Here is a 25,979-nt window from a genome sequence, read left to right as displayed (position 1 = left end):
ACATAAATACCGCCTGTAGCATCAACAATCTAAACAAAGGACTTATATACCTATACCCTTTTCTGATTGTACTTGTGGCATTGAGGTAGTCTTGTGGTTATGGCGTTCGGTCTTCATGCCCAAGGCCCGGGTTCGATTCCCCACATGTGTAGAATGCGCGAAGCCCTTTTCTGGGGACCGTGATACTGCTGGACTATAGCTTAAAAGCGGCGTGAAAACATACCCACTGACGCACTCTGGTGACACTTGCTGATCTGTATGTGTGGTCGCTTGTGTTTTTGCCGATGCAGATCATCGCCCACAACTACGTAAATCGATGTTTATGTCATTTGACTGTAGTTCCGTTCAGAGGTTCATGGTAACGTTAAACGATCTGAAAGGTTACGTTTCTCACCATTCATGGTCCGTGGGGTCATTTGCACAGGGACTTGTATAGCGTAGAAACAGCCCTCGAAAGACATATAGGTGTATAGACCCTACCCTAGTACTATATAAAGGACATGTAACTTTGATCGAACAGGGGGTGGTTTCTTCGTTACATCCCTTTCCTTTCATATAGTACTAGGGTAGGGTTTATACACCTATATGTCTTTCGAGCGCTGTTTCTACGCGATACAAGTCCCTGTGGTCATTTGGCAAGTATGACGTGGTTGGAGAAACATAAATATCCGCATTGTGTGTGATCCGAACACGTGTGGTCACGGAGTCTTCTGACAGCAGTCTTACTTTCAATTAACAATGTATGGTTATTAAATGCACAGACTCAGAAATTAAGGACAGTATGAAAGCAGAGACCATATAATAGATGGTCTCTGATGATAGTAATTAGCCTTGAATGTAAAACACGCGATATTTCACAAAGAAGGTATTGTACGTTCGCTTCACATACACTCAATGCACATTAACTCGTCCTTTTGTAATGTGTGAGGTTAACAGCTAGCTTCTGAAATGAACATATTCCACAGAATAACAGGCCACAATAAAAATAAAATATTAATGTGGAGTCATGTGGAAATCTGAACTTGCCACATACTGACAGACAGACGGACAGGTTTTATTCAGTAGTGAAGGCCCAGTGGCCCATAGTACAGTTAATTTTTCTTTTTAACAAATATTGGTCACGTGACACGAAATTATGGTTTTACATGTAATTTAAGGATGGACATCAAATGTTTAATAAAACTGGCAGCTGATTTAATAGTGTCATCGTTTTTAGATTTAAGTATTTTATATATCGTTTGTGGGGAATCATAAAAGCATTTTAAATACTTCCTTCGGCCGGCAGAGAATGCCTCACAATCTAATAATAGGTGACGTTGACGTTCGTCTTCAGTTTTACCAGAAGAACAATAAGAACATGATAAATCTTCTAGTGTGTTTTTATCTTTTCTATAACGCTGTATTTTTAAGGCATGTAGAGAGATTCTAAATTTACAAAAAGTTCTTAAAAGGGACTTATCATTAAGGACCCTAATATATTTTTCAGGTCCAAACATCGATTTACATTGTGAATAATGACTTAGAAAACTCGATGAATTTACTGATGCGTGCCAATTCTGAATGTATATATCTTTTATTCGTTGTTTAAATGCTGACAGAAACATTTTTATATCACCAACATCTTGCTTAAACCAAACATAAGAAAACCCGCTTGAAAATAACACATTTCGCACACCCGAAGCCCAAGAATACTTTCCAAGTTTGTCTAGGGATAATAATAATTGATAGCTTTGATACGGGTAGCGGTAATCGGGCATTCTGATAAGTTTAATCCAGTATCTGATAACTCTCATTTGACTCTCAATATGCATGTTACAGCGTCCTGTATCGCCAAGTACGGCTTTGTTGGAAGCAAATTTACCTACAGTAAGAAATCTTTTAAAATATGATGCATGCACATTTTCAATGGCTTCGAAGTAGTTTACTCCCCAAATTTCAGATCCATATAACAATATTGGTGCTATTTTAGTGTCAAAAAGTAAGCAAGCTGAGTCAAGTGAAATAAATTTATTAGCCTTAAAGAGTTTGCAAATGGGAAATAATGCCTTCTTAGCTTGTGCTGCAAGAGTTTTAGATGCCATGGACCAATTTAATCGGCTAGAAAATAAAAGACCCAAATATTTATAATATGAAACAACATTCATACTTTTGCCCCGGAATAACCATTTTTCAGAATGTGCCACTATGCCCCCATTTCTAAAGACAACTATATTAGATTTTTCCATATTCAACTCTAGTCCCCATGTGTCACAAAATGTTTGAAGAATATTTATCTGTCTCTGCAGTCCGTTTACCATAAATGAAAACGTAACAATATCATCTGCAAAGAGAAGCAAAAGTAAATCTTTGATTTGGGGAGTAACAAATATTCCATTATTACATGATTTATACATATCATCTACAAGTTCATTAATAAAGAATATGAAGAGTACGGGGCTTAATACACAGCCTTGTCGCACACCAGCGGAAGTATTAAACGATTCAGTGTTGCCAGAATTAGTTCTAACACAGGCTGCAACAGAGTCATACATGCTTCTTAAAATATTATACATTTTGCCATGGCATCCTTTGGTATGTAACATAAATAGCAATTTCTTACGGTCAACAAAATCAAAGGCTTTCTTAAAGTCGATGAAAGCGCAATAGAATCTCCCTTTAGGTCTGCAGAGGTACTTTGTACATAATGACTGTAATATAAATAAATTATCAGTTGTACTATAATTGGATCTAAAACCAGCTTGAGCCTCGTCAAGTAGTTCGTTTAGGTCAACCCAGGCACGTAAAACGCTTTTCTAATATATTAGCAAATAATTTTCCAGAAATATTTAGAAGAGATATTCCACAATAGTTGCATGGTTCTGATACACTTCCAGACTTGAATAAAGGGACAATCATGCCTATATTCCATACCGATGGGAATTTACCACTGTCAAGAACTACATTAAATAAATCTTTCAAATATGACACTAAAGAAGTAAAAGTACATTTGTAAAATGAGGGAGGGATACCGTCATGCCCCGCTGCCTTATTCCATTTCAATTCATTTATAGATTTTATTACCTCCTCTTCGGTAATTGGAGTTGACAAAACATCATGCGAGAATGAAAGCTCTTCACAATCATCACAGTTATGCGTTGCGACGAAATCATACACTGATTTATCAAAATCTGAAAGCTGTTTTGTATCTCTACAGGAAAGGAGACCTTTGAAGTAATGATACCATTGGTACCGAGAAATATTATCTGTGGGAACTGTTTTCTGAAGATAGCGTTTTAACGTGCTCCAAAATATCTTACAGTCAGGATTTCTTGCTGCTATTTTAATATCATCTGCAGCTTTGGCTAAATAATTATCTTTTTTTAATTCGCAACATTTTTTAAAATTGTGTTTTGCATTCAAATAGGAATCGAGGTTAGAATCGCATTTATGCTTTCTGAAACAGTTTAAAAGTCTGTATTTTTCAGACTTAAGTTTGCCACATTCTTGATCAAACCAAGGAGGTTGGCGCGATTGACGGTGATAAGGTGAAGTGAGTCTGATGGCTCCTGCTCTAAGGCCGGATAATTGAAGTAGGGATGTAATTTTTGAAATGGCAGAGTTAACATCAATATACAGTAGATCTCTGAAATCATTCAGGATACCATTCTTTATGCCATCTACCAAGTACGTATGAAAACTATCTCTCTGGTCCTCCCTAGTACTTGCCACATACTTTACACTTGCATGGGCTGTCTTATATATATTTGCTTCAGGATCTATATGACAGACAAATTATGTGTCTCTGGGTATATACTTCCAGAAATGTGGTTTCTGTGCATATTTCGTTCATCCTGGAAAGTGTTGTTTGGTGCTGAAATGTGTTTCATTAGGTATGTGTTGTTGGTGGATTGGATGTTAATATAGGTTTTGCCTGATAGCACAAGCATGCAGTTTTGCTTCATATATAAAGCCCAACTCAACTCAAGCTAAAGCGCAGAAGACTCTGTTCGATTTCCCACACAGGCACAATGTGTGATGCACATCTGTGGTGTCTACTGCTGTGATACTGCTGGAATATTGCTAAAGGCAGCATAAAACCAAACTTACTCATATATAGTTCAATTAAAATATATTTATTCTGATACTAAATTATTCAATGTTCAGGACATCAGCTCATACACCAGGTGTATAAAGAAAATAAAGCTATGCCAACATAACTACATTTACAATTATAAACTCATCAATAGTACTTATATTTAATCACAGGTGTGATGCACAACAAGTTACAGCTGTGTTATCTTGATAATGTCAACAAGATAAATACATTTGATAGGTTGCCATGTCAACAGCTGTTTGTCAGAGTCGCTTCCTTTCACACATGAAAATCCGATTTAGAACTGGTCTAAGTAACAACTATCTCCTGGCTGACTTAATTAGTTGACATCATTTGTCCACAAATTGGGTAGAGTGATGCTCAAGCTGTTCATCACAAGACTGTCACACCCAAATCCGAATGTTTGTAAACCTGGGGCCTGTTTCACAACATTCTCGTAAGCCTAAGATCTTGTAAGTTTTCTTGTAGCCATTGTACGTCCTATACTGTAAAACAGGAGCTACAAGAAGAGTTACAAGATCTTAGGCTTAGGAGAGCTTTGTGAAATATTACTGGAATATTCCTGAGTGCAGCATTAAAAAACTATGGTTAATGTGAACATGTCTTATGAGACAGACCAGGCAGTCATTACTGTAGCACTACAGGGAGGCCTATCTTAATCAGCAAGTTTCAGCACAAGTCTAGGGCTGCTGGAGATTTGTGGGTACCCAGGGCAACTGCCCATGGACTACCTGCCAGTGTTTTCACTTGAGGCAATCAGTAGTCAGCATTTGGAATGTGTTGACCAGTACGATGGCAAATGTTCATATTCCTATAATTCACAGCTGTTAGGTGTTGCAGTGAGGTAGCCTTGTGGTTCAAGTGTTAGCTCTTCATGCCCAGGGTCGATTCCCCACATGGGTACTATGTGAAGTGTAGTGTCCCCTGCAGTGATATTGATGGAATAGTTTGCTGAAAGTAGTACTAAACCAAACTCACTCTCAGCTGTCACAGGTATGTTTTGTGACATATACTGATCAGAGATATGACTAAAATATTTGTTGTTCAATAACATCTACGTAAGTACTTTTCCTCCTGCTAGCATACATTAACTTGAGGACAGGAGACTAGACTTTCATGTCAGTGAAACATTTACTCAATGGTGTTCAAGACTGTTTGAACCCCAGGTTTGTCATCCCCATACTTGGGCCCATATGCACAAAGCAACCTTAGCACTACATCTATCTTGCACCTATGTTGGAGAATGGGCTAAGATAGCTTTGTGCAAGTGGGCCCTGGTTGTTGTCATGCTGTGAGGACTATTCCTCTTTGCTGACCTCAGTATCCTCAGCATGACAGGGCAGTTGGGTAGTCTAGTGGTTAAAGTGTTTGCTTGTTACACCAAAGACCAGGGTTCAATATCCCATGTGTGTAGCCCATTTTTAGCATTCCCCTCTATATTTATGGCACATTGTTAAAAACAGCATCAAACTCAATTCTATCACTGCTGTTATCTGGTATGTAATGATTAGAGGAATGACCAATGTTTGGTGTTCAAGAACATTTACACAGGTAGCCTACGTTAACTTCTGGACTAGAGTGCTCAGTGTCAGAATCCTTGTCGCAAGAGGCAACTAACAGGATCGGGTGGGTGGTCAGGGTCACTGCCTTAGTTGACACATCAGCATATCCCAGTTGTGTAGTTTGATGTTAATCACAGGATTGTTGTGTCCAGATTTGATTTACAGAGCGCTGCCTTAAGTCTGGGATATTGCTGAGTGACGTGTAAAACAACAAACAAATCAATGTCAGATGAGATGTCAAACTAGAAGGCAGTGCTTTGTGTTGTGTTCAACATCATGTTGGAATGCCTGTTGTTATCAATAGGGCTGCAACGATTCACTTCGATTCATGAAAATTGAACCTGGCATAGATTTTCGATAGCAATTATCACTATTTCGACTCGACACTTGAATACCTATGGAATTATTTCCACACAGCCTGAACATAAATTTCTCTTTGGTTCAATGAGAATTGTTGTTTGCAGACTTCGCCAAGTTGATGATGGATTTCACTCTAAAAGAGCAAACTCACAGAGAGTCCAATATTGAAAATTGAATTGAATCGAGGTCTGGGTAAATCACTGCAGCCCTACTCATCACCACCCTGTACTGGTGCTTGCTGACCTCAGCTTGACATTGTCAAATACCACTACGAGAGAACTTTATTTGGATATTTTATTGAGCAAAGTTCATGTACAGTGTATGGATACACACTTTCACTATACTGAACTATCTGTGGTGTAAGTCTCTGTTGAATGCTAGTGTAAGCCCAGTGGGTTAAGACTGTTTCACCAGCACATAATTATCACATAAATACCTCCAAGTATGTTCATCCTGAGCATCTGTACAGTCTTGCAACAGTGTTCTCTTTATCTACATCAAATATACAATAGCAGTATTATGACTAACAGTCTCTGATTCAACAAATCATGTTCATCCACCAACACTCATCAGGGCAGAAAGAGGGTCATCGAAAAATGGATTTGGACAAGACCCCACACATTTTAAGATACTATATAAAAAATAAAAAAAATAGAAGAAAGAAATAAAATTGAAAAATTGTGGAGAGATTGTACAAATCCAAGCAAATCTTGGGCGCTGATGGACAAACATAGCCTTACACTGTACATAAACCAGGTAGATCTATCTACACTGACAGACAACTGAAAAGTACATTTTGAAAAATAATAATAAAAACAGTTATAGACACTCTGTGTAGTATACATACATAATATCATGACGTCACAGGATCAGCACCTCTTTAATACGTGTCCATCATTTTCATTGGCTTAAATCACAGGTACATTCTGTGTTCTCCATTCTGATTGGAGGAGCCCACAGAATGGATCTGTGAATAGAGCCACATAATGAACGGTAAGTCAGTCTGGTTGCAAAATGCATTGGGTTAGATGGACAATGGAGGACATGGGGGAGGACATTTTTCAACATGGCTGATCAAACAAAAATAACTTTCAGCCATAACACCCATCCAAAACTCAAATCTCACAGCAGTGAAAAGTCTCAATCGGTTGATATCAAATAGCAACATTTGCCAATGGAAAGCATGAATGGAATTTTCACCAGTCATATTGCACCAATGCTACAGACGATAAGTTCTGCAGAGCATGATGCTTCACCATTATCATTCACTGCGACACAGCTATACTCCCCCTCGTCTGCCTCAGTTACGTTGCGAATGATTAACGAACATTGTCCATTGTCACTAACATCTACGATATGCCGCCTATCTTCTTGAACCTCTTCGTCTTCGTGCAACCAATGAAATTCAGGTTCTGGGCTGCCTGCAACCCGTACGTCGAAGCGGATTACATCACCAGCAAAGGCTTCACAGTCTAACATTTCCTTGATAAAATTGGGTGAAGTACCGCCATGGGTAGTACTATTAGAATCGTTATATCCATTTTGTTTTGATATTGCAACGTTCCCATTGTGATCAGGGCAGGTTTTCTTCTTCTGCTTCAGGTCAGGAGCATCATCAGATGTGGTTGTCTCCCTTTGTTCCTTACCAACCTCCTTGGTAAAAGAAAGGGTACCTTGGGTTGTTTGTTGAATGGTATCCTTGGGGGTTTCTATCTTGGCATCGATGTCATCCATATCGTCACAAACCTTAGGAGAGGAGGAGAAATGGGTTTTATCAGACGTGGAGTTGTCAGTATCCCAGCATGCACTGTTTGAGCTATTGCTCGCGTTGCTGTCACAACGTTCCCGCCCACTGCTTGTGCTACTCACGGTGCTTCCTGACATTAAACGTTGCAAAGATGCCATGCGACCAATAGCTCGGATTGCTGTTCCAGTTTTCTAAACAACAAAAAAGGCTCATGCAGGCTCAAGCAAACAACACAACGTGCATAGACATTAACATGTCATCTGGGAGAATGTCATGATATGTTTACCTTGAATTAATGCACGTAATAGAAAATTTTTTTTTGCTGAAAATACATATACTGAACAGCAAAAGAAATACGAATCTCGAAAAAAATGGACTCTCATAAATGGAAGTGTTCATGTTTAGGTCTTTTAATTAAAAACTGATTTCTTTTTGCCATTCAGTATTCAATGAATTATCCGAAATGTTGCCTAACTTCCAATTACAAGTTATTTGATTCCCAGATGATAGGTGTGCCATTTCCAAATTGCATTCACTATTTTACATTTTAATTTTACTCTTCTTTTTTCAGATTTGCATAACAATCAAACAAATAATGAATGCAACAACAGTGGTGGTGAAGTGGTGAAAAATATTCAACAACAACAAAGGGAAGAGACAATGGTGAAGGGATAGTTTCCAAGAAAATACTGAACATTGAAAGCAGGGAAAAAGTGTCTTGAAAGATATTGTTTTCTAAACTGATAATTTAAAATGGAGGGCAGAGGGGGCAGAAAAAACTGAGGATGTGTGACTTATGCAATTAAATTTGTGGGTAAATATAGAAATGTGAGAAAATCTGTCATGCATGTGGTGACAACAATAGGATTTACCATACAAGAAGAAGCTAAAATAAGATATAAACATGATTACACCGAAGGAACACATAACATTTTTTTAAAGAATCTTGATTTCACCTCTTCACATAAAATTGAAATTTTAACCATCTTACCCAACATGCTCGTAACAATCCATTTGTACCAAATTCAAATTGCATCAATATGCTAGCAGCAGTTCAGCCCTTTTATGCAGTATATTTCAGGGTAAAATAATGACATCTGCCGCACAGCATACCATCTGTGCTGCTTGTGACCATTGCTTAGCCCAAGCCAAAGCTCATAATACATGATAGGAGAATATACACCAACACCATGACAACCCACACTTTTTAAGATATCAGACTGCCCCCAAAATATTACTGAACCATTCCTTCATACATAACAGTTTAAAAGCATTTATCTTTTCCCAAGGAAGAGTTGACCACGTAATTTTAGAACTATTTTCAATTTGCGCAATGGTTTTTGAGACAGATCAGTTTTTAAATCAACACAGACATTGCACGAGAGAGTAAGCAAGACCATGTTAAGCCCACACTTTACTGTACCTCATGAATCCTTCGGGGGAATAAGTGAAGGTGATATTAGTTGACACACAACTACACACAATCATTATACATGGCAGAATGTCAAGTCTGTTGATGCAACGGACATAACACAGAAGTATCTCTCAAAGAAACATGTATGTTCTATGTATTCTACTGAGGTAAAAAATAACAAACAAAACGTTTCCAAACCAAAACCACTCCAAAAATTACTACTGCTATCCTCAAAAGCTTCTGACATAAATGACATGATACAGTGATACATTTTATGTTTCACTCAGCAGTATTCGTGTCAAATGACAGTGTTATACACATGGACCAGATGATCCAGTGATCAATATTGTATTGAAAAGTCCATGTGATACATTTTGATGTTCCACTGAAATCTCTTTGGAATTATCTTATACATATGGACACACTCCTAAATGACTTTTACCCAACACTTTTAATTTTAGGGAAATTGATAAGATTTAAAAGCTGATTGCCTGAGTGTACATACCTGCCATTTTCTTCTTAACATGAATCGCTTTAGCCTCTCAGTATTGAGACGTTTACTTCTGATTCGTCGCTCGTCCTGGGAAAGCCACACATGTTGTTCAGCTTTCTTAATCAGATAGCGTTTGCTGAAAAAACAATTATAAAGACAATGATTAAACTGTCTCAATACATGACACCATTGACGTCACGCTAACATATTCATGCTGGCGATGGTTGAAAACTTCCAGGAATTTTTACTATTTTGGATAAATACACTTCATTACACTGATGTCAGCAATAATCCTTCTAATGACATCAGTGTGTGATGAGTGAGGTTAATTTTAGCAATATTCTATCAATATCATGACAGGACACACCAAAATAAGGCTTCACACATTCTACCCTTATTGGGAATCAAACCCGGGTCTTTAGTGTGATGAGCCAAATGTGATGAGCCAAATCCCTGATATTATTTTGTATAACTGTTTGGATGAATTACTTACTCTTTGTTTTTGATCAACAAACGCGTAATGAAATCTTTGGCATTATCAGTAATGTCATCGAATGACTCGTCATCAAAGTCGAACTCGCCCCGGGTAACATTTGCTAACGTCTCTGCGTCGTTATCCCCCAGGAAGGGAGATAAGCCTGATAATCTGTAAGAGATAAAATAGGAACAAATTGTATTTGATGTACACATGTAACCATATGAATAAATACTAAAGTAGTGTCAGAAACAGAGAGAGTGAGTATGGTTTTACACGCTTTTAGCAATATTCCATGGTTTAATCATGTGGGGAATCGAACCCAGTCTTCTGCCTGACAAGCAAATGCTTTAACCACTAGGCTTTTCCACCGCCCCCTAGGTATATTGAGATACCTTGACAAAGGATACATTTTGGAGACTTTTAACCAGAAACGGTTTACTAGTACCCATGTGGGGAATAGAACTTGGATCTTCAGAATGACGATCCAGTACTTGGACCGCTTACAGTTTTTGTTCATTAACTTAACCCCCAGTGATGACAACTTGATAACATGCACCGGTTATCAAGCAGATCAAAGATACGATGTACCGTGATTCAGTTGACACAGGCTATTACAAACCACAATCACCAAACTTGCATCCAAAGTGTTGGTCACTATTTCAAAGCTTTAAACTGGTCCCAATCAAATGATATTGCCCACACCCAAAACTTATCAACACTGATGATGTCCCTGTCGATTGATTCACCATCGTACTGTGCCCTGGGTACAAAATAATGAATTGAATTATACCAAAGCCAAATTGAAGTGTATTCCAGTGTAGTTTTTTTCCATTTTTCTTTATCATTTGGAGATATATTAATCAAATGAACTTCTTTTATGATATTCAGTAAGGGCAGACAAAGCTCATGTTGTTCATAGCTGTAAACTTGAAATTTCAACTGACATCTATATTAATTGTAGTGTTTTACTTAAAAGCATAGTTCTTAAATATTGGCAATTTTGCAGCTGCCTTGTTCTTGAATACCCCAAAACAAATGTGGATATATTTTACAACTATTCACACTTATTCTAAGATTTCCCACACACTTACAGATGGGTTCCTTTCTACAAAACGAGGTTCACCAAATGATTCTAATTAAGATCCTTTCTTAAACACATACTCAGTGGTCAGTGCTATGATCGCTTTGCAAAAAGGGAACATAGTCTGATTACACAATGATAATACAATGAAAGTCTTGGTACATCTTCCCAATGTTTCAAACCCCTGTTACAAGGTAAACCTGTTAGGAGAGCTGCTATCAGCCTCATTTTAATGGACAGAAGAGCAGAGGGGTGAGTTTAGTTTTATGCCACACTCAGCAATATTCCAACTATATGGCGGCGGTATGTAAATAATACAGTCTGGGCCAGATAATGCAGTGATCAACAACATGAGCATCGATCTGCACAATTGGGAACCGATGACCTGTGTCAACCAAGTCAGCAAGCCTGACAAACATAGTCAACTTTCATGGCATGCATGGGTTGCTGAAGGACTATTCTACCCCAGACCTTCACGGGTCTAATGGACTGAAGAGCAGAGGGGACTCACAGGAGGTAACAAATGACACCGAGGCTCCACATGTCAGTGGCAAAGCTGATCTCATCGTAGTTGATAACTTCCGGGGCAATGAATTCGGGCGTCCCGAAAAGAACTTTGACGCTCTTGCCATCCTCATAGCGTCTGGCAAGGCCGAAATCGATGATCTTGATCTGGTTGGTTTTGTCCGAGATACACAGGATGTTCTCGGGTTTAAGGTCAAGGTGAAGGATGCCTTTATTGTGAATATAGCCTACGCCATCACATATCTGGCGCATGAAGTGGACGCAGTCGCCCTCTGTCAGCTCAAAATCGTCGCTGATCACACGTTCGAACAACTCGCCACCGCCAACGCTACAGAAAAAAAAATTTGAGAAATTTAGCATTTGGAGAAAATTTTAACCTACAGTGGGTGAGTTAATGTGCATTTAACCTACTTCAAGCAATAATCATGCATTGTAAGAAGAGGTACCAGAAATGGGCTTCACAATTTACCCAGCTGAGTGTGGCCTAATACCATTTTCAGAAATATTCCATTAATATTACGTGAAGGGACACATAGCTACCAGTTCATGTGGGGAATCAACAGGTCTTCAGTGTGACAAGCAAACATCTTGACCACTGGGCTACCCCACTTCCCTGACATTCAAATTAAAGATTCAAACAACACAGGGTTTTCATAGACTTACAATTCCATGACAAGAGTCATACTACGTTGAGCCTCGAAGGCGTCCCAAATCATCATAAGTTTGGGATGCGCCAGATCATTCATGATTTCTATCTCATGACGAATGTTGGCCTTTTCTTTTTCTCGACATTTCAAAATCTTCGCTGCCCAGATTTTTCCACCTTCTTTGGATTTACACTTGTACACATTGCCGAACTTGCCCCTAGAAAGATAGAATAAGACGATAAGAGCAGGTTATATGAAACACAAGTCGATTACAAACCGAACCATAAATGGAATCAACACAAGACAAGGATACTATTCTGTATATACTTTGAAACACCACCTGCATTTAGTCAAAGATTTCTATCACAGTCTGCCATTGCTGCAATCATAGCAACATTCCCTGGTAACCTGTGTGCAGATAATTTACATTTGGAAAACTACTAACATATTGCCTCAAACTATCTGTCCATTTATTTCATAAAAGTCAGAAACTAGCGAATATCTTTGAATGAATTACGATCTCCCCTTATTATGATAGGCTATACTTCCAGATACGACGTAATACTAATCTACATTCAAATCACATAAGATGAGAAAACTATTGACGGTAAGCACTTTTTAAAAACAAATAAATGTTTTTGCAAATAATGATTTCATGATGCTAAGCTTATTTAGATGAAAATTGTTGTCCAGTACTATGGCAAGAGCTATCTATGCACCCCACAATATACCCACATCAGTGGTCAACCTCATGAATTTGAATACTTGACTAATATACTTACTTGCCAACTTCGTGCATGATCTCATACTCATCTTCAAACTTCCTTGATGGTTCCAGTTTAACTTCTCTTGGCTCAAATGGAAGTTCATCTAAAAAACAAAATGATAATTTAAACATGGATGTGGGATAAAGTGACATGGGTTAAGATTCTCATTTATGTCAAAATTACCTGCGAATTGTTAACTTATTAAATAACGATGGATACAATGAACATGCTGTATGATTTAAGTAGACTGGTAGAGGTTATTGGCCACTTTGTTTTTGTTAATCAGTTAATCAACACAAGCTTTAGAATACATGCACATATATGATCAACAGTGTTCTGCAAGCTTATCACTTCAGCTGAGCATTTTCCCCAGGGTCCCATTTGCTTTGAAGTAATGGAAGATACTAAAATAACACTTCATCTATTGCAAGGTTGGTAAAATTTATACACTTTAAAATTGTATTATCCACAGTGTGTTTGAGAGTGAGAATAGTATTTTTCCAAAATACTTTAAGTTATTTCAGAAGTATTTAAAATTGGTCCAAGAACATATTTCAAGCTGTGTCTGAAATTCAAGCTGTGTGGTTATTTAAAGACTGTTTCCTGTTGCATTTTCAACTTCTAAATATCTAAATAATTTCTGGACATTCAGTACCTGCTTAGTTCAATGTTGGGTACCAGGTATCTTCTCTTACTGACAAGTACTTCAATTATTACATAAAAAGAGCTATTTGTCATTGTGACTATATATGGATTCTTTCAGACAGGCTTGATGTTTACATTCTACTGCTTAGCAATATAAGAAAAAACAATTTATTAAGAATAATCACCCCATAAGTGATTTATGCAGTTTACTAAAACAGAATAATCATCCCAAAAGTGATTTATGCAGTTTACTAAGACAGAATAATCATCCCATAAGTGATTTATGCAGTTTACTAAGACAAAATAATCATTCCATATATGTTCCATACATATTTAATATTGTCACATATATGTTCCAGATATATATACTATAATATATACAGGATTAACACAGCATGGGATCCTTTCAATAATATTTTGTAAGTCAGCTTATCTGCCCTTGCCTGAATGTCAACAAGTTACCTTTGAACTTGGTTTCCACAGGTGAGAATACTTCAGGTGCGCCTGTAACCATGGTAATGTCAGAGAGAGGTGATATAAGCAAAGAGACTAATGCGTCTGACAGGTGTCTAGATGTGATACAGGATGGACAACTTGAACTTGTGAATAGTTAGTATCAATCACTTCTTGATGGTTTCCATTTTAATCACAGTCTTTTTTTGCAGGGGTCCAAAAATAGGATATTTATAACGCCAAAGTATGTTGTCAATCCAACAATTGATGGTTTCCGTTTTAATCATGGTAATTCATTTTGTAGGGGTCCAGAAATAGGATATTTTTAACGCCAAAGTCTGTTGTCAATCCAAATACAGCTAGCAAGAAGAAACACAAAAAACCAATGTGCAACTCAATCACTTCACAAAGATCACCGTAAAATTTATTCGTAAATTGATTTTTGCAATTCACTGCATTAAATTTGATTTCTCTGTCACTATACTCTCACACTATCATATTTTTTAAAGATTTTGTGAACTGGTTGAGCTTACAAGCAGTAAATCAGAATCCACTGGAAAACCGATATAATGATTCCAGAGAATTCCCACAACTATATTTCTAGTAATCACAGCACATCTAAAAAACATTATGTTAAAACCATAATGATTATTGTAATGTAACTGGAGGTCACAATAGCTACTATGTACTCTAATAGCATGGTAATATTAATATGACAAGATCAGTGTTAGCATCACTCTGACTTCTAATTTCTACTTCATGCAGCTTAGAGCAATATATATATATGTGTGTGTGTACACACACATCTTGCATTTTCTACTTCAAATATTATTGACGTGATGCAATGATTAGTTGTGTGATGGCAAAACTGGACATGCATCTAGCCCCAGAAAACCAAGCAGCATGGTGCAGCATTGTGAATATCTGGCTGAAATTAGTCTTCCCGGCTGATTGATATACAAATTCCATCATGCATCAATCCTAGCAATCCAAGCCAGATATGTATATTTCTCAGAGCAGATGCCAGCAGACTTAATAGCACATGGCCTAATCTGTGGATGCATCTACAGCCAGGAATGTCATTCAGAGTTATCTACCTTTGATCAGGTTGGGGTCTGTTTCACCGAGATCTTACGTACTACATCAAGCCGAGTATTTTATCCTAGCTATGTTCAAGCTGCTACATGAAAGATTTTCAAACACTAACATTATATAGGCTATGAAATAAGGGTTTTGAAAACAATTTTCTGAGTTATGCATGTGCTAATGCAGGAAAAACACATTCTGATCAAGGCAGGATGTTATGAAACACTGCAATAGAAGACTACATTAGGAGTGTGGCCAAATCCTAAATGTTCCCTATAAGTTTTCACAGTCTTCAAGGGAAGTATGTCTTCCATCACCCTATACCTAACCATTTTATGTAATGTGTCTACAAATATACGTACTCCATGTTACTTTGAAGGTGCAGATGGTGCATGAGAACCAATCGAATTATTTCAAGCCTCAGCTGCATAACGTATTATGGAAGAGAACAGTGCTGTGACCGATTCTTGGAGCACCTCCAACAGAGCCATCAGCTAGCATCCTTACACTCAAGATTCACTCACCATCGGATTCATAATCCAGGGATATTTTCCTGTTGGACGTGAAGACCTTGTCAGACATCTCCCCCGGGCTGCTGTATCCATGTTTGTTGGCTGCATACACACGGAAATAATAGGCAGTCTTCTCTTCTAGATTGTCCACTTGATAGAAGGTGTTCTACAATCACAGAGTTCACACTTCAAGTCTCTAGATCCATATCGCTAGGATGGTTAGTGATCCATATCGCTAGGATCATAACTCACCATTATATCCAACTTAGTGTTTGAAGTATATGTATCTGTGTCAGGAGGGGAGGGATAAATAAGGAAGGTGGTTTTAATAGTTTGTCCTTTCAGGATAATTTAAGACTTAAAATTTAGCGGTAAGGTAAGGGAAAAAACTTTTATGCATTGATTTGTAAACTGTAAACTCTGTCATGGCATGTAAATAATTATGTCATAACTAGACAAATGACTGACAAAGCGTAGCAGGAGTTACTTTGATGCATATTTGAAAGTGCAAATCCAGTTACAACACAGCGATTCTGCATATGGGGTGAGATGGCAAGGCAAGGAGGACTGACCCTGTACCATAGAAGGTTACCTCAAGTGCAGACATGCCTTTAAAGATTATCTCAACAGCTAGTCAAAATTTGAATCTATACGCTATCTAATCTAGACAAGAGTCATCAGAAGATGACATATCTCTGCCACCGCTGTAAGATATTGAATAGTTTTCGAGTTGTGCTCCAGAAACAAAGCCCATCCCTCCATTTTGAGACTAAGCCAGAATCATTTCCATGGAAACTGGGAAAATGATAAATCACAAGAAGCTGTAAAAAGCAAAAGGCACCACTTTATGGTCTCCCCAACATATCTGCCAAGTTTTGCAGAAAGATATTTAGAAGTTTTTGAGTTGTGCTCTGGAAACGAAGCCCATCCCTCCATTTTGAGACTAAGTCCAAAACGTTTCCATTGAAACCAGGAAAATAATAAATCACAAATACCTGTAAATAGCAAAAGGCACCACTTTGAGGTCTGCCACACATATCTAACAAATTTTGCAGAAAAATATTGAACATTTTTCGAGTCTGAAGTCTGAAACGTTTCCATGGAAATGGATAAAATAACAAATCACAAAAACTTGTAAAGACCAAAAGGCACCACTTTGGAATCTGCTTCACATATCTAACAACTTTTGCTGACAGATATTACATAGTTTTTGAGATGTGCTCCTGAAATGAAACACACCTCTCACTTTTGAGACTATGTCCGAAACGTTTCCATGGGAAACAGAGGAAATAATACATCACAAAAACCTGTAAATAGCAAAAGGCACCACTTCAGGTTCTGATTGATATATCTACCAAGTTTTGCAGAAAAATATGGAACGTTGTTTGAGTTCTGCTCCGGAAACGAAACACACCTCTCATTTTTGAGACTAAGTCCGAAACGTTTCCATGGAAACTAAGAAAACAGCAAATCACAAAAACTTGTAAATAGCACCACTTCAGGTTTTGATTGACATATCTACCAAGTTTTGCAGAAAAATATTGAACAGTTTTTGTGTTCTGCTTTGGAAACGAAGCCCACCCCACCATTAGACCAAAATGTTTCATGGAAAAACACACAAAAAATACAAATGCCAAAACTCTGTAAAACTCTAAAAATATTGAACGGTTTCTGAGTTATGCTCCGGAAACAAAATGATTACGGACGAACGGATGGAAGGATGGACAGACAGACAAGGCGTCGACTATATCCCCCTGCATTACATGCCGGGGTGATAAAAAGCTAAAGCCAGTTGTATCAAAAGGGAAATACAAGAGATGTATGCACCTTGCAACCCGAGGTGAGAGTCGTCCAGTTAGAGTCTCCAACTTTCTTCAACTGGACTTTATAATGGGTGATCTGAGAGCCCCCATCATAGGGGGCACCACACCACCACAATACCACTGATGTTCGCAGGATGTCGTTAGCCTGGGGTTTGCCGGGTGGTTCTGGGACATCTGAAATTACAACAATGATGGAGTCACAATTAGCTTGAAGAATTAATATGTGAGGAAAATCTGGACCTTCTTTATTTAGAGCAAGTTGAAACAAAAAATGTTGTCCTGGGACTGAGACATATCACCCACCTTCTATGCTGACTGAGGCACACAGAGAATCCTTGCCAGCGTGGTTCTCAATAGCGATCATGTATCTGCCGGCATCCTCAGGTGTTGCTTTGTTTATTGTCAGGACACTGTGGTTGCCGGTGCTTTCTAGCTGTATTCTCCTGTCTGAAGCATAAAAGCAGAACTTAGCCCACAGAACAAAAAATTTTTAATCTAAAGACACAACTATGTCACAAGGTAAAAATCCCTGATGCATTATAGCACTTGAGCATGTTTTGATGCAGCAAATGTCCGATATGAAATGAAATGATGAATCTCTTTAGGTGAATATTTATTGCAAAATGGCCTCAATGTTCTCAATTTACTGTTGCACTAAAGATTTGTGTCAAAACTGTCAAGGTGAACCAGCTGCAACTAAAGGCATTGTATCAGACAGGTTATCCTACCTTTCTGAATTTCATCTCTCCCTTTGAACCACCTCACTTCCGGTTTGGGCTCTCCATTGAAAGTTGCCTCAACGACGACCTTCTGACCTCTGGTAACAGCCACTGAAGAGGGAGTGATAGTCAGAAGCCGAGCAGGTATCGTCACAGCACCCTCAATGTCAGAGCGTGAAGAGAGGGAACTGGATGCTGGAAGATAAATACAGTTATCATAGTGAAAGCCAAATGTATAGTCACTCTTAATTGACACATCTTTGTTTTCATGGTTGATGTTCTGCCATCTGACTAAATAGATTCAACAATGTAATATGTTATTCTTTCATGATTAAAAGATTATAATTCCTTTGAAGATTTAGACACTATATACTGTCACCTGCTTTGAAAATAATACATGATTAAGGCACTGAAAAAGTCAAATTTTTAGCCTCCAAACTGAAGAATATACTTCGAATTCATACAAATTTGATGTCAGGAATAACATAACATGTATCTGGGTAGGGTAGGGTAAGAGGTGGTAGAGTACCCAGGTAGAAAATCTGGACCCATCCCAGCCCTACATTCAACCAAGTCCCTGAATCTAACTACCTGGACCCCATTCCTCAAAGTGATCATAGCACTACAACAGTCGTTAGTCAATGTTAAAGTATGGGAGTTACGATCATCTTAGTGTTACGACTGTTTAGAGGAATGGGGCCGTGATATGCCTCTTACACATCTAGTTATACCAGTAATTTCACAGCGGGGCACACCAGAAACTGGGTTCTCAAACTGTAACCGTGAGAGGAAATGAACCTGTGTCTTCAGTGTGATAAGAGAAGGCTTTAACCACTAGCCTACCCTACACTGTGATCACAGTCCTCATCTTGTATCTTTGTCAATTAATTATTTCTGATAACTGCTCACAGCATGAAGATGAACGAAAGTAGTATGGAACATACTATTTTGATACTATTTTAAGAAGTAAGTCGGAACCTTGGCCTATCTTTGAGGTCAGCTTAAATATGGTAACCAATAATACACCGAACCCTAATATCTCAACCTCACAAGGCAACGACTTGCAAGCATCTTCAATATGTGTAAAGAATGTACATACCCTCCACGAACAGCCTGCATGATGTTGACGCTGTTCCAAACTTGTTAGTGGCTGTACAAACATATTCTCCCTCATCTTCTGAGTATGCTTCGGCGATCATCAGAGTTGCGACATTTTCGGGTGTCACTGCCATCTTGAAAAACTTGGAACACTGGCAAAAGACATCAACACACTCTCTAAATTGTTCACAAAATACTAAAAATACATTCATAATTTATTGACTAAAAGTTCATTCTACTTGCTTTAATTTTGGTTAAATTAATCAACATACCTGGGAGCTGTTGTACAAAACAGTCTCAGAGATAAGGTGATGTTGACATGGACGTAAGATAGTTGTATTAATGAAGATACTTTGTACCCTTGGGGACTTAATTTAATATTCATTTGAGATAAACTATCCATCACAATTTCAACTTCGGAAATTATTTTTACCATCATGGAAAGTGGCTGTAATGGAGTGAAAACTATCATGTTTCAGATTCATAGTAAGTGACTGAGTATGTATTTTGGCCACTTTTAGCAATATTATAGCAATATCAGGTTGGGGGACACCAGAAATGGGTTTCACAAATTGTACCCACGTAGAGAATCAAACTGGGGTCTTCAGCGTGATCAGCTAATGCTTTAACTACTCGACAATGACAAAGATCTGGAGTTGAGACATACCCGAATGGCTTTGCCATTGACGCTCCAGTCAACAGATCCTCCAGATATCTCACACTCCAGCACCACCTGGTGGCCATAACGAACACGCTGGTCTGCCAACTGACGTTGGATTTGTGGAGGCTGTTGAACAATGTCTGAATGTCTTGTTGTCAGCACAGACAGAGGTTCTCCTTGTCTTGACTTCCATGTTTGTTCTGGGGAACTTTCCAATTTGATGTTTTGTTCTACTTTTGATTGCTTTGTTTTCTCTGGTGGTACAGTTTCAGAAGAAACTTCAAATTTCTCTTTGCGAGATTTCACATTTTTTTCAGTCATGCTGTTTTTAGATGTTAGATCTTCCTGCTTTACATCTGATCTACCATTTTGCAAGTTTTGACTTGGCGATGTCCTCTCCTTGAAGGAATATTTGTCTAATACATTTCCTCGGGGTTTGGGGGCCTGTGTGGGTGGTGTTGTTTTTCTCATAGCAGGCATATGTTCACCGCTTGAAAGTTTTTCAAATTTGTTCAGCTTTCCTAACACTGATTTATCAGGGGTTTTGGAGGTAGGTAGTGTTGTTTGAACTTTGGTTTTCACTTCATCTTGAAATTTGTTCTTTTCAAATTTATCTAATCGTCCTTGTAGAGATCCCTGTTTGGTGTGACTTTTGACAAACGTTCCTGAGGGTGAGTCTTCACGATTGGACATCTGCTCGAACTTATTAAGCTTACTTTTCAGAGCAGTGTCTTCCTGCTGGGGAGATTTCTTTAAGCTAACATTTGAACTTTTCTCATACCTATTTGTCTCTATCTTGGGAGAGTCATATAATTTTGATTTGGAGACACTTTTTACAGATACTGTTTCTGTTTTCACAGTCGTTGTCTTAACCCAGTCTCTGTTTTGTTTGTAAGCCTCTCTTGATTTCTGAGTGTCTGTTTCACTCACAGGATCTGATGTTTTTGATTTTGGTACTAATACTGAATCAGGTTTGCTTGTTTTGTGCTTGAGGACATTGCGAAAGTCAACTTGCTGTACCCCAGAACGTGAGCGTTTGTCATCATAGCCACCAGGTGGCATTGGTCGATCACTCTTGCGTAACACATGACGGAATTGTAGATCATTCTCTTTATCTGACTTTTCAGAATCTGTGCTGTTTTGTTTTCCAAGTTTTCCAAGAGTTGGTCTGAAATTGGCATTGAAACAGATATACACGTAGAGGTCAGTTAAGGTGTGTTTTTGAACAACTGACAACTTCCAAAAACTACAAAATGTCTTGCTAAATATGCTGAAAGCATTCCTAATATTTTCCTCTTCAACATTTCAAGGATGTGGAGTGAGTGACTGCACATTACATTTATCATAACTGATCCATAACCTGTAACTGAGAGAGTCCAGATTATAAAGCAAGCTTTGATAATATATTAAGAACTCTTTTGCAAGGACTGACAGATTTTGGTAAATATGGTCAGGATTTGACAGATTTCTCTATAGAAATAAATCAGACAATGAATAACCTGCCAATACAGGACAGCAAAATATCAGTGCATCAGATATATAATTTAAAACTAGTATCTAACCTTAAAATATAAAATGGGTAATAAGTAAAGGTACTAGGAATTTAGATACAGATTTTCTATCTTCTGAGCCTATATAGGGCTGAGCTTTGAGAGGTATAATATGAATTTTCTTCCTCCTTCGTGGCAGTGTTAGAACTATTACCTTGTTTTAAGGACAGATCTAAAATCTGTTTTCTCTTTGACTACAAGTGTGGCAGTGTTGGACACTTCCCCATTTGAGTTGCGTAGACGGCAGGTGTAGTTTCCTGTGTCTGTCTTAGTCGTGTTTAGTATCTCCAGAATATGTTCATCTCCTTGTGTTGATATCTGGAACATACATTGACATCATTAATCAGGTCTCCTTTCTTCCTAATTGGAAGGACAGATAACGCTGGGCCCAAATCCTCAAAGGGTTTTTAGACCTACAAGTTATTGTGACTCTAAAGTTTATCATAGGCTTACGAATGCTTTGTGCACTGGGACCCTGATGTAAATGTCAAATGCAGACATTTCTGGGAAAACATGTTCTTCTGATAATATCAATCAAGTGAACATTACGTTTCTGCACTGAATATTTGTGTCTTCCAAAACACTAATAATATTTGTACAGCAGTGATGATGTGTTTTTATTGCTTAGAAAAATGTCTTTGTATGTTTAATTCTTACCTTGAAATGACTATTTTCCTTGATGGCTAGGCCATCTTTCTCCCAAGAGACGTGGGGTACTGGGTGACCTTTCACCCTACATGTGTACATTGTACTTGAGCCCTCCTCTGTTGTTAAAAGACGGGGACTCGAGACAAATTCGGGAGGGGCAGGGAGCTCTACGTCTGTTTAAAACAATGATTCAAACTCAAACAAAACATGGGGTTAATAAGGTTGGAAAGAGTGAGTGAAAGAGGCAGGGGAGAAAGGATAGGAAGATAGAGCAGGTGTTAGGGAATGATGGATAGACAAACAAAAATGAGAAAATAGAGGTAGAAATAGGAATGATGGGATATACTAAAGGGAGATAATCATGCTCAGGAACTTTCTGATTCCGGTGAGCTGGGAAGTTCATTTTCTGAAGAGAGAAAAGGAGAAAAAGATTGAGAATGTTGAATAACATCAAGTGTTTAAAATTACTTATATCATTCTTTCAAGTTATTTATCAATGAAAAGAAGAATGTACATCAAAGAAGTTAAGATATGGAAATAATTATGCATCTGTATGACTTTCTTTTCAAACTTTATAGATTATTAATAATATTCATACAAGGCACATCAAATATTCTGAGATTTTATTTGATAAATTCTTTGTTACACTGTAAAATCTTTTTCCCAAAACAGAACCCCCAAAGTTCAAAATGCTTATGACATTCATGCACACATAGACAAGCACATTCCATATCAACACTTGTTGACATACAACTTCATTAATCCCTTGTGACCTCTATTTGGACTTTACACAGTTTACGTGTCATTCCTACCTCGAACATTTAGTCTACAAAACGTGTCGGTATCACCATAATCACTGTATGCCTCGCAGACATACTCCCCAGCGTCCTGCTGACACACTTGGGGAATAACAAGTTTATGAATATTGCCGTTCCTGATCAGCTGGCACTCCGTGTCTTGCGGAGTTACCTCCCTGTTATTATGTATCCAGAAAACATCGATTGGTTCACTGCCTGAAAACACAACATGCGGAAATCGTGCAGCAAGCATGCTACAGATAGATCAAGCTCTAGCAGAATGGGTACATGTCATGTCACCATGGTTACAAAGACAGGATACCATTGATAAAGGATTCATTTTAACACACATGGAATATCGGTCATATCACACATTGGGTTAAGGATTTATACCACAAATAGGGATAAAAATTTATACCACACTTGGGATATTTATTTCACATCATGCAGAATCCACACATATAGTTCAAGCTGCTGTTTTTCCAGTATAATCAGGCAAAATTGTTAATGATGCAGAGAGTTGCATCCTACAGCTTGAGATTTCAGCAGAATATTTCAGCAGAAAAAGATGCAAAAGACCTACAATAGCATTATCTATGGAAGCTGAAGCTATGACTCATTTTCCTAAATGGAGGCTGACCAATTGATTAAATAATGGCAACTGATAATCTAATTACCTCATAAAACAATACGTACAAAAATACACAATTATAATAAAAGCAACCATTAGATAGCAGATGTGTATTGGTCTACTTTTCAACAAACCCTCTCCTGACACACGTTAACACATATTTGGTACTGCTCCTGTAAACTTAGCCAATCCATTTGTAAAGACTTTCCTTTTAACAAACTAAATTTATTTACTAATCAGCTATTTGTAAACCATTAAAAAAATGTCGCTGCAGATGACACCAATGAGGAAGGTGCATAAGGTCAGAGACAACAGTATCTGTTTCCTAACAGGGAAGTTATACTGACTGAGCTTCAGGGAATTAGAATGGATTAATTCAAGATGCAATGAGATACAGCCAGGGACTTAGTCTCTGCATGCTCCTATGGCTTTGGAAAAGAGTATTTCAACTTTTCTGTTTTCTAAATCATATCTTAATACCAGCTCCTGCAGACCATGCTTATAGTCATATGTCTAACTCATGTTTCTAGAAGCAGTCACTCAAACTTTAATCACACACTTATAGGTAAGGTAGCAGATACTGTTAGGACACTTCTATGGCAGTATGATAGTCATGCTTCATTACCTTTGACCTCCACAACCAGCTCAACTTTGTCTCCGTTGTCGACCTCCATGTCACGCAGTTCTCGCACAAACACTGGAGGTTCACGTTTTTCATTGGAAACTGAAACCGGGACAAAAAGTCATTACCTCAAACATTAGTTTCATATTCATAAAGCAGTTAGGAATATAGTATCTGATCTTAAGTTTAGTATTAGACTGCATGTAATTCGTTTTTCTGCCCCTGCTAGCTGGGCTGTATAAGTGAGTGAGTTGAATTATACTGTTTAACCTGGAGCAGATAAGCAACAATCAAAGCCATCAAGAAAAGATTTCACAAAATGTGCAAAGTCAAAGAGCTTTCTCAATAATTTCCTACAATCACTACAAAAACCAGATGCCATTGTTGAGTTCCAACTACATCAAACGCTTGTATCAATGAATCACCAGATGTTTGTGACCAGATAAGCATACATTGTATCAAAGTCCAAGTCCAGTGTTAATGGAAAAAAAATCATGTGAGCATAATGCTCAAATTAAACAAACCCATGAAAATCTTTACTTATAAACCTGTGAAGATCCGGGTTAAAACAACCCATACTTGTCGTATGAGGCAACTAATGGGACTGGTTGGTCAGACTTGGTTGACACATCATTGCATCCTACTTGTGTAGATTAATGTTCATGTTGTTGATCACTGGATTATCTGGTCCAGATTCAAATATTTACAGATTTCTTCGATAGGGATGGAATACTGCTGAGTGCGGTGATAAGCAACAAACTTTACTTACACTGAAATTTTATAACAATTCAACATAGTTTGTTGAAAGCCACATCTTCAATGAGTGTGTGAGTGAGTGAATGAGTGAGTGAGTTGCCTTTAGCAATATTCCAGCAATACCATGGCTGGGGACACCAGAAATGAGCTTCACACATTGTACAAATGTGGGGTATCAAACCCAGACCTTCAGCAAACACATTAACCACTTGGCTATCCCTCTGCCCCCTGATTTTCATTTAATCACACTGTCGGTTCTCCTTGCAGTCACTGAGACAATTGAAACATATTTTGTCTGTAATATCCCCTGGGTACCCATATAATTTAAATGATGAAACTCATCAACATATTTCCATTAAGAAGAGACAAGAGCACTTATCTCTCATCAGGAGGATAGAATCAGGCTCATCTTGAAAAGCCAAATGTATATTCATAATATTGTACATTCATACATGGAATAAATCCTGAAGCATTATTTCTATATGTCATATCTCACCTTCAACTTTGAGGTAACAGTTTGTCTTGGCTTCTAAGCCTGTGGGTCCAGATGCTACACATTCATATTTGCCAACATCTTCCTCGATGACCCGGGAGATGGTAAGGGAGGCAACTCTGCCATCAAACCGGGCCCGGAACTCGCGACCTGGCTTTATCTCCTCACCATCCTTGAACCATGTGATGGAACAGTCGGTGGCATCTGAAAGTGAAAGTCATAGCAGTTTAGTCTTTCCCTCTACATAATCTGCTCAGGCTTGATGTCTATACTGATGGAAATAAAAAGGGAAGACATGAAAATACAAGTGTTCCATTG

General features: G+C 38.1%; 1 protein-coding gene across 1 annotated transcript in view; it reads right to left on the bottom strand.

Moving 5' to 3' along the window:
• Positions 1–6,295: 6,295 nt before the first annotated feature.
• The window catches only part of LOC137298485 (titin-like), a 446,086-nt gene continuing 426,402 nt past the window's right edge, over positions 6,296–25,979 (bottom strand). Inside the window, exons 269-285 of the mRNA XM_067830773.1 lie at positions 25,665–25,865; positions 24,416–24,514; positions 22,372–22,535; positions 21,869–22,032; positions 20,171–21,332; positions 19,505–19,655; positions 18,415–18,600; positions 17,990–18,133; positions 17,691–17,860; positions 15,876–16,029; positions 14,275–14,316; positions 13,183–13,270; positions 12,417–12,617; positions 11,740–12,081; positions 10,163–10,315; positions 9,682–9,805; positions 6,296–7,953 (exon numbers count right to left, since the gene is read on the bottom strand). Coding sequence (XP_067686874.1) covers positions 7,219–7,953; positions 9,682–9,805; positions 10,163–10,315; positions 11,740–12,081; positions 12,417–12,617; positions 13,183–13,270; positions 14,275–14,316; positions 15,876–16,029; positions 17,691–17,860; positions 17,990–18,133; positions 18,415–18,600; positions 19,505–19,655; positions 20,171–21,332; positions 21,869–22,032; positions 22,372–22,535; positions 24,416–24,514; positions 25,665–25,865 — 4,280 coding nt within the window. The 3' untranslated portion in view covers positions 6,296–7,218. The remainder of the gene's footprint in view (positions 7,954–9,681; positions 9,806–10,162; positions 10,316–11,739; positions 12,082–12,416; positions 12,618–13,182; positions 13,271–14,274; positions 14,317–15,875; positions 16,030–17,690; positions 17,861–17,989; positions 18,134–18,414; positions 18,601–19,504; positions 19,656–20,170; positions 21,333–21,868; positions 22,033–22,371; positions 22,536–24,415; positions 24,515–25,664; positions 25,866–25,979) is intronic.

The sequence above is a fragment of the Haliotis asinina genome, chromosome 10, assembly GCF_037392515.1.
Source record: "Haliotis asinina isolate JCU_RB_2024 chromosome 10, JCU_Hal_asi_v2, whole genome shotgun sequence".
Classification (NCBI taxonomy): Eukaryota; Metazoa; Mollusca; class Gastropoda; order Lepetellida; family Haliotidae; genus Haliotis; species Haliotis asinina.
The sequence above is the reverse complement of the archived record's forward strand: the minus strand, read 5'-3'. Positions and strand labels throughout refer to the sequence as shown.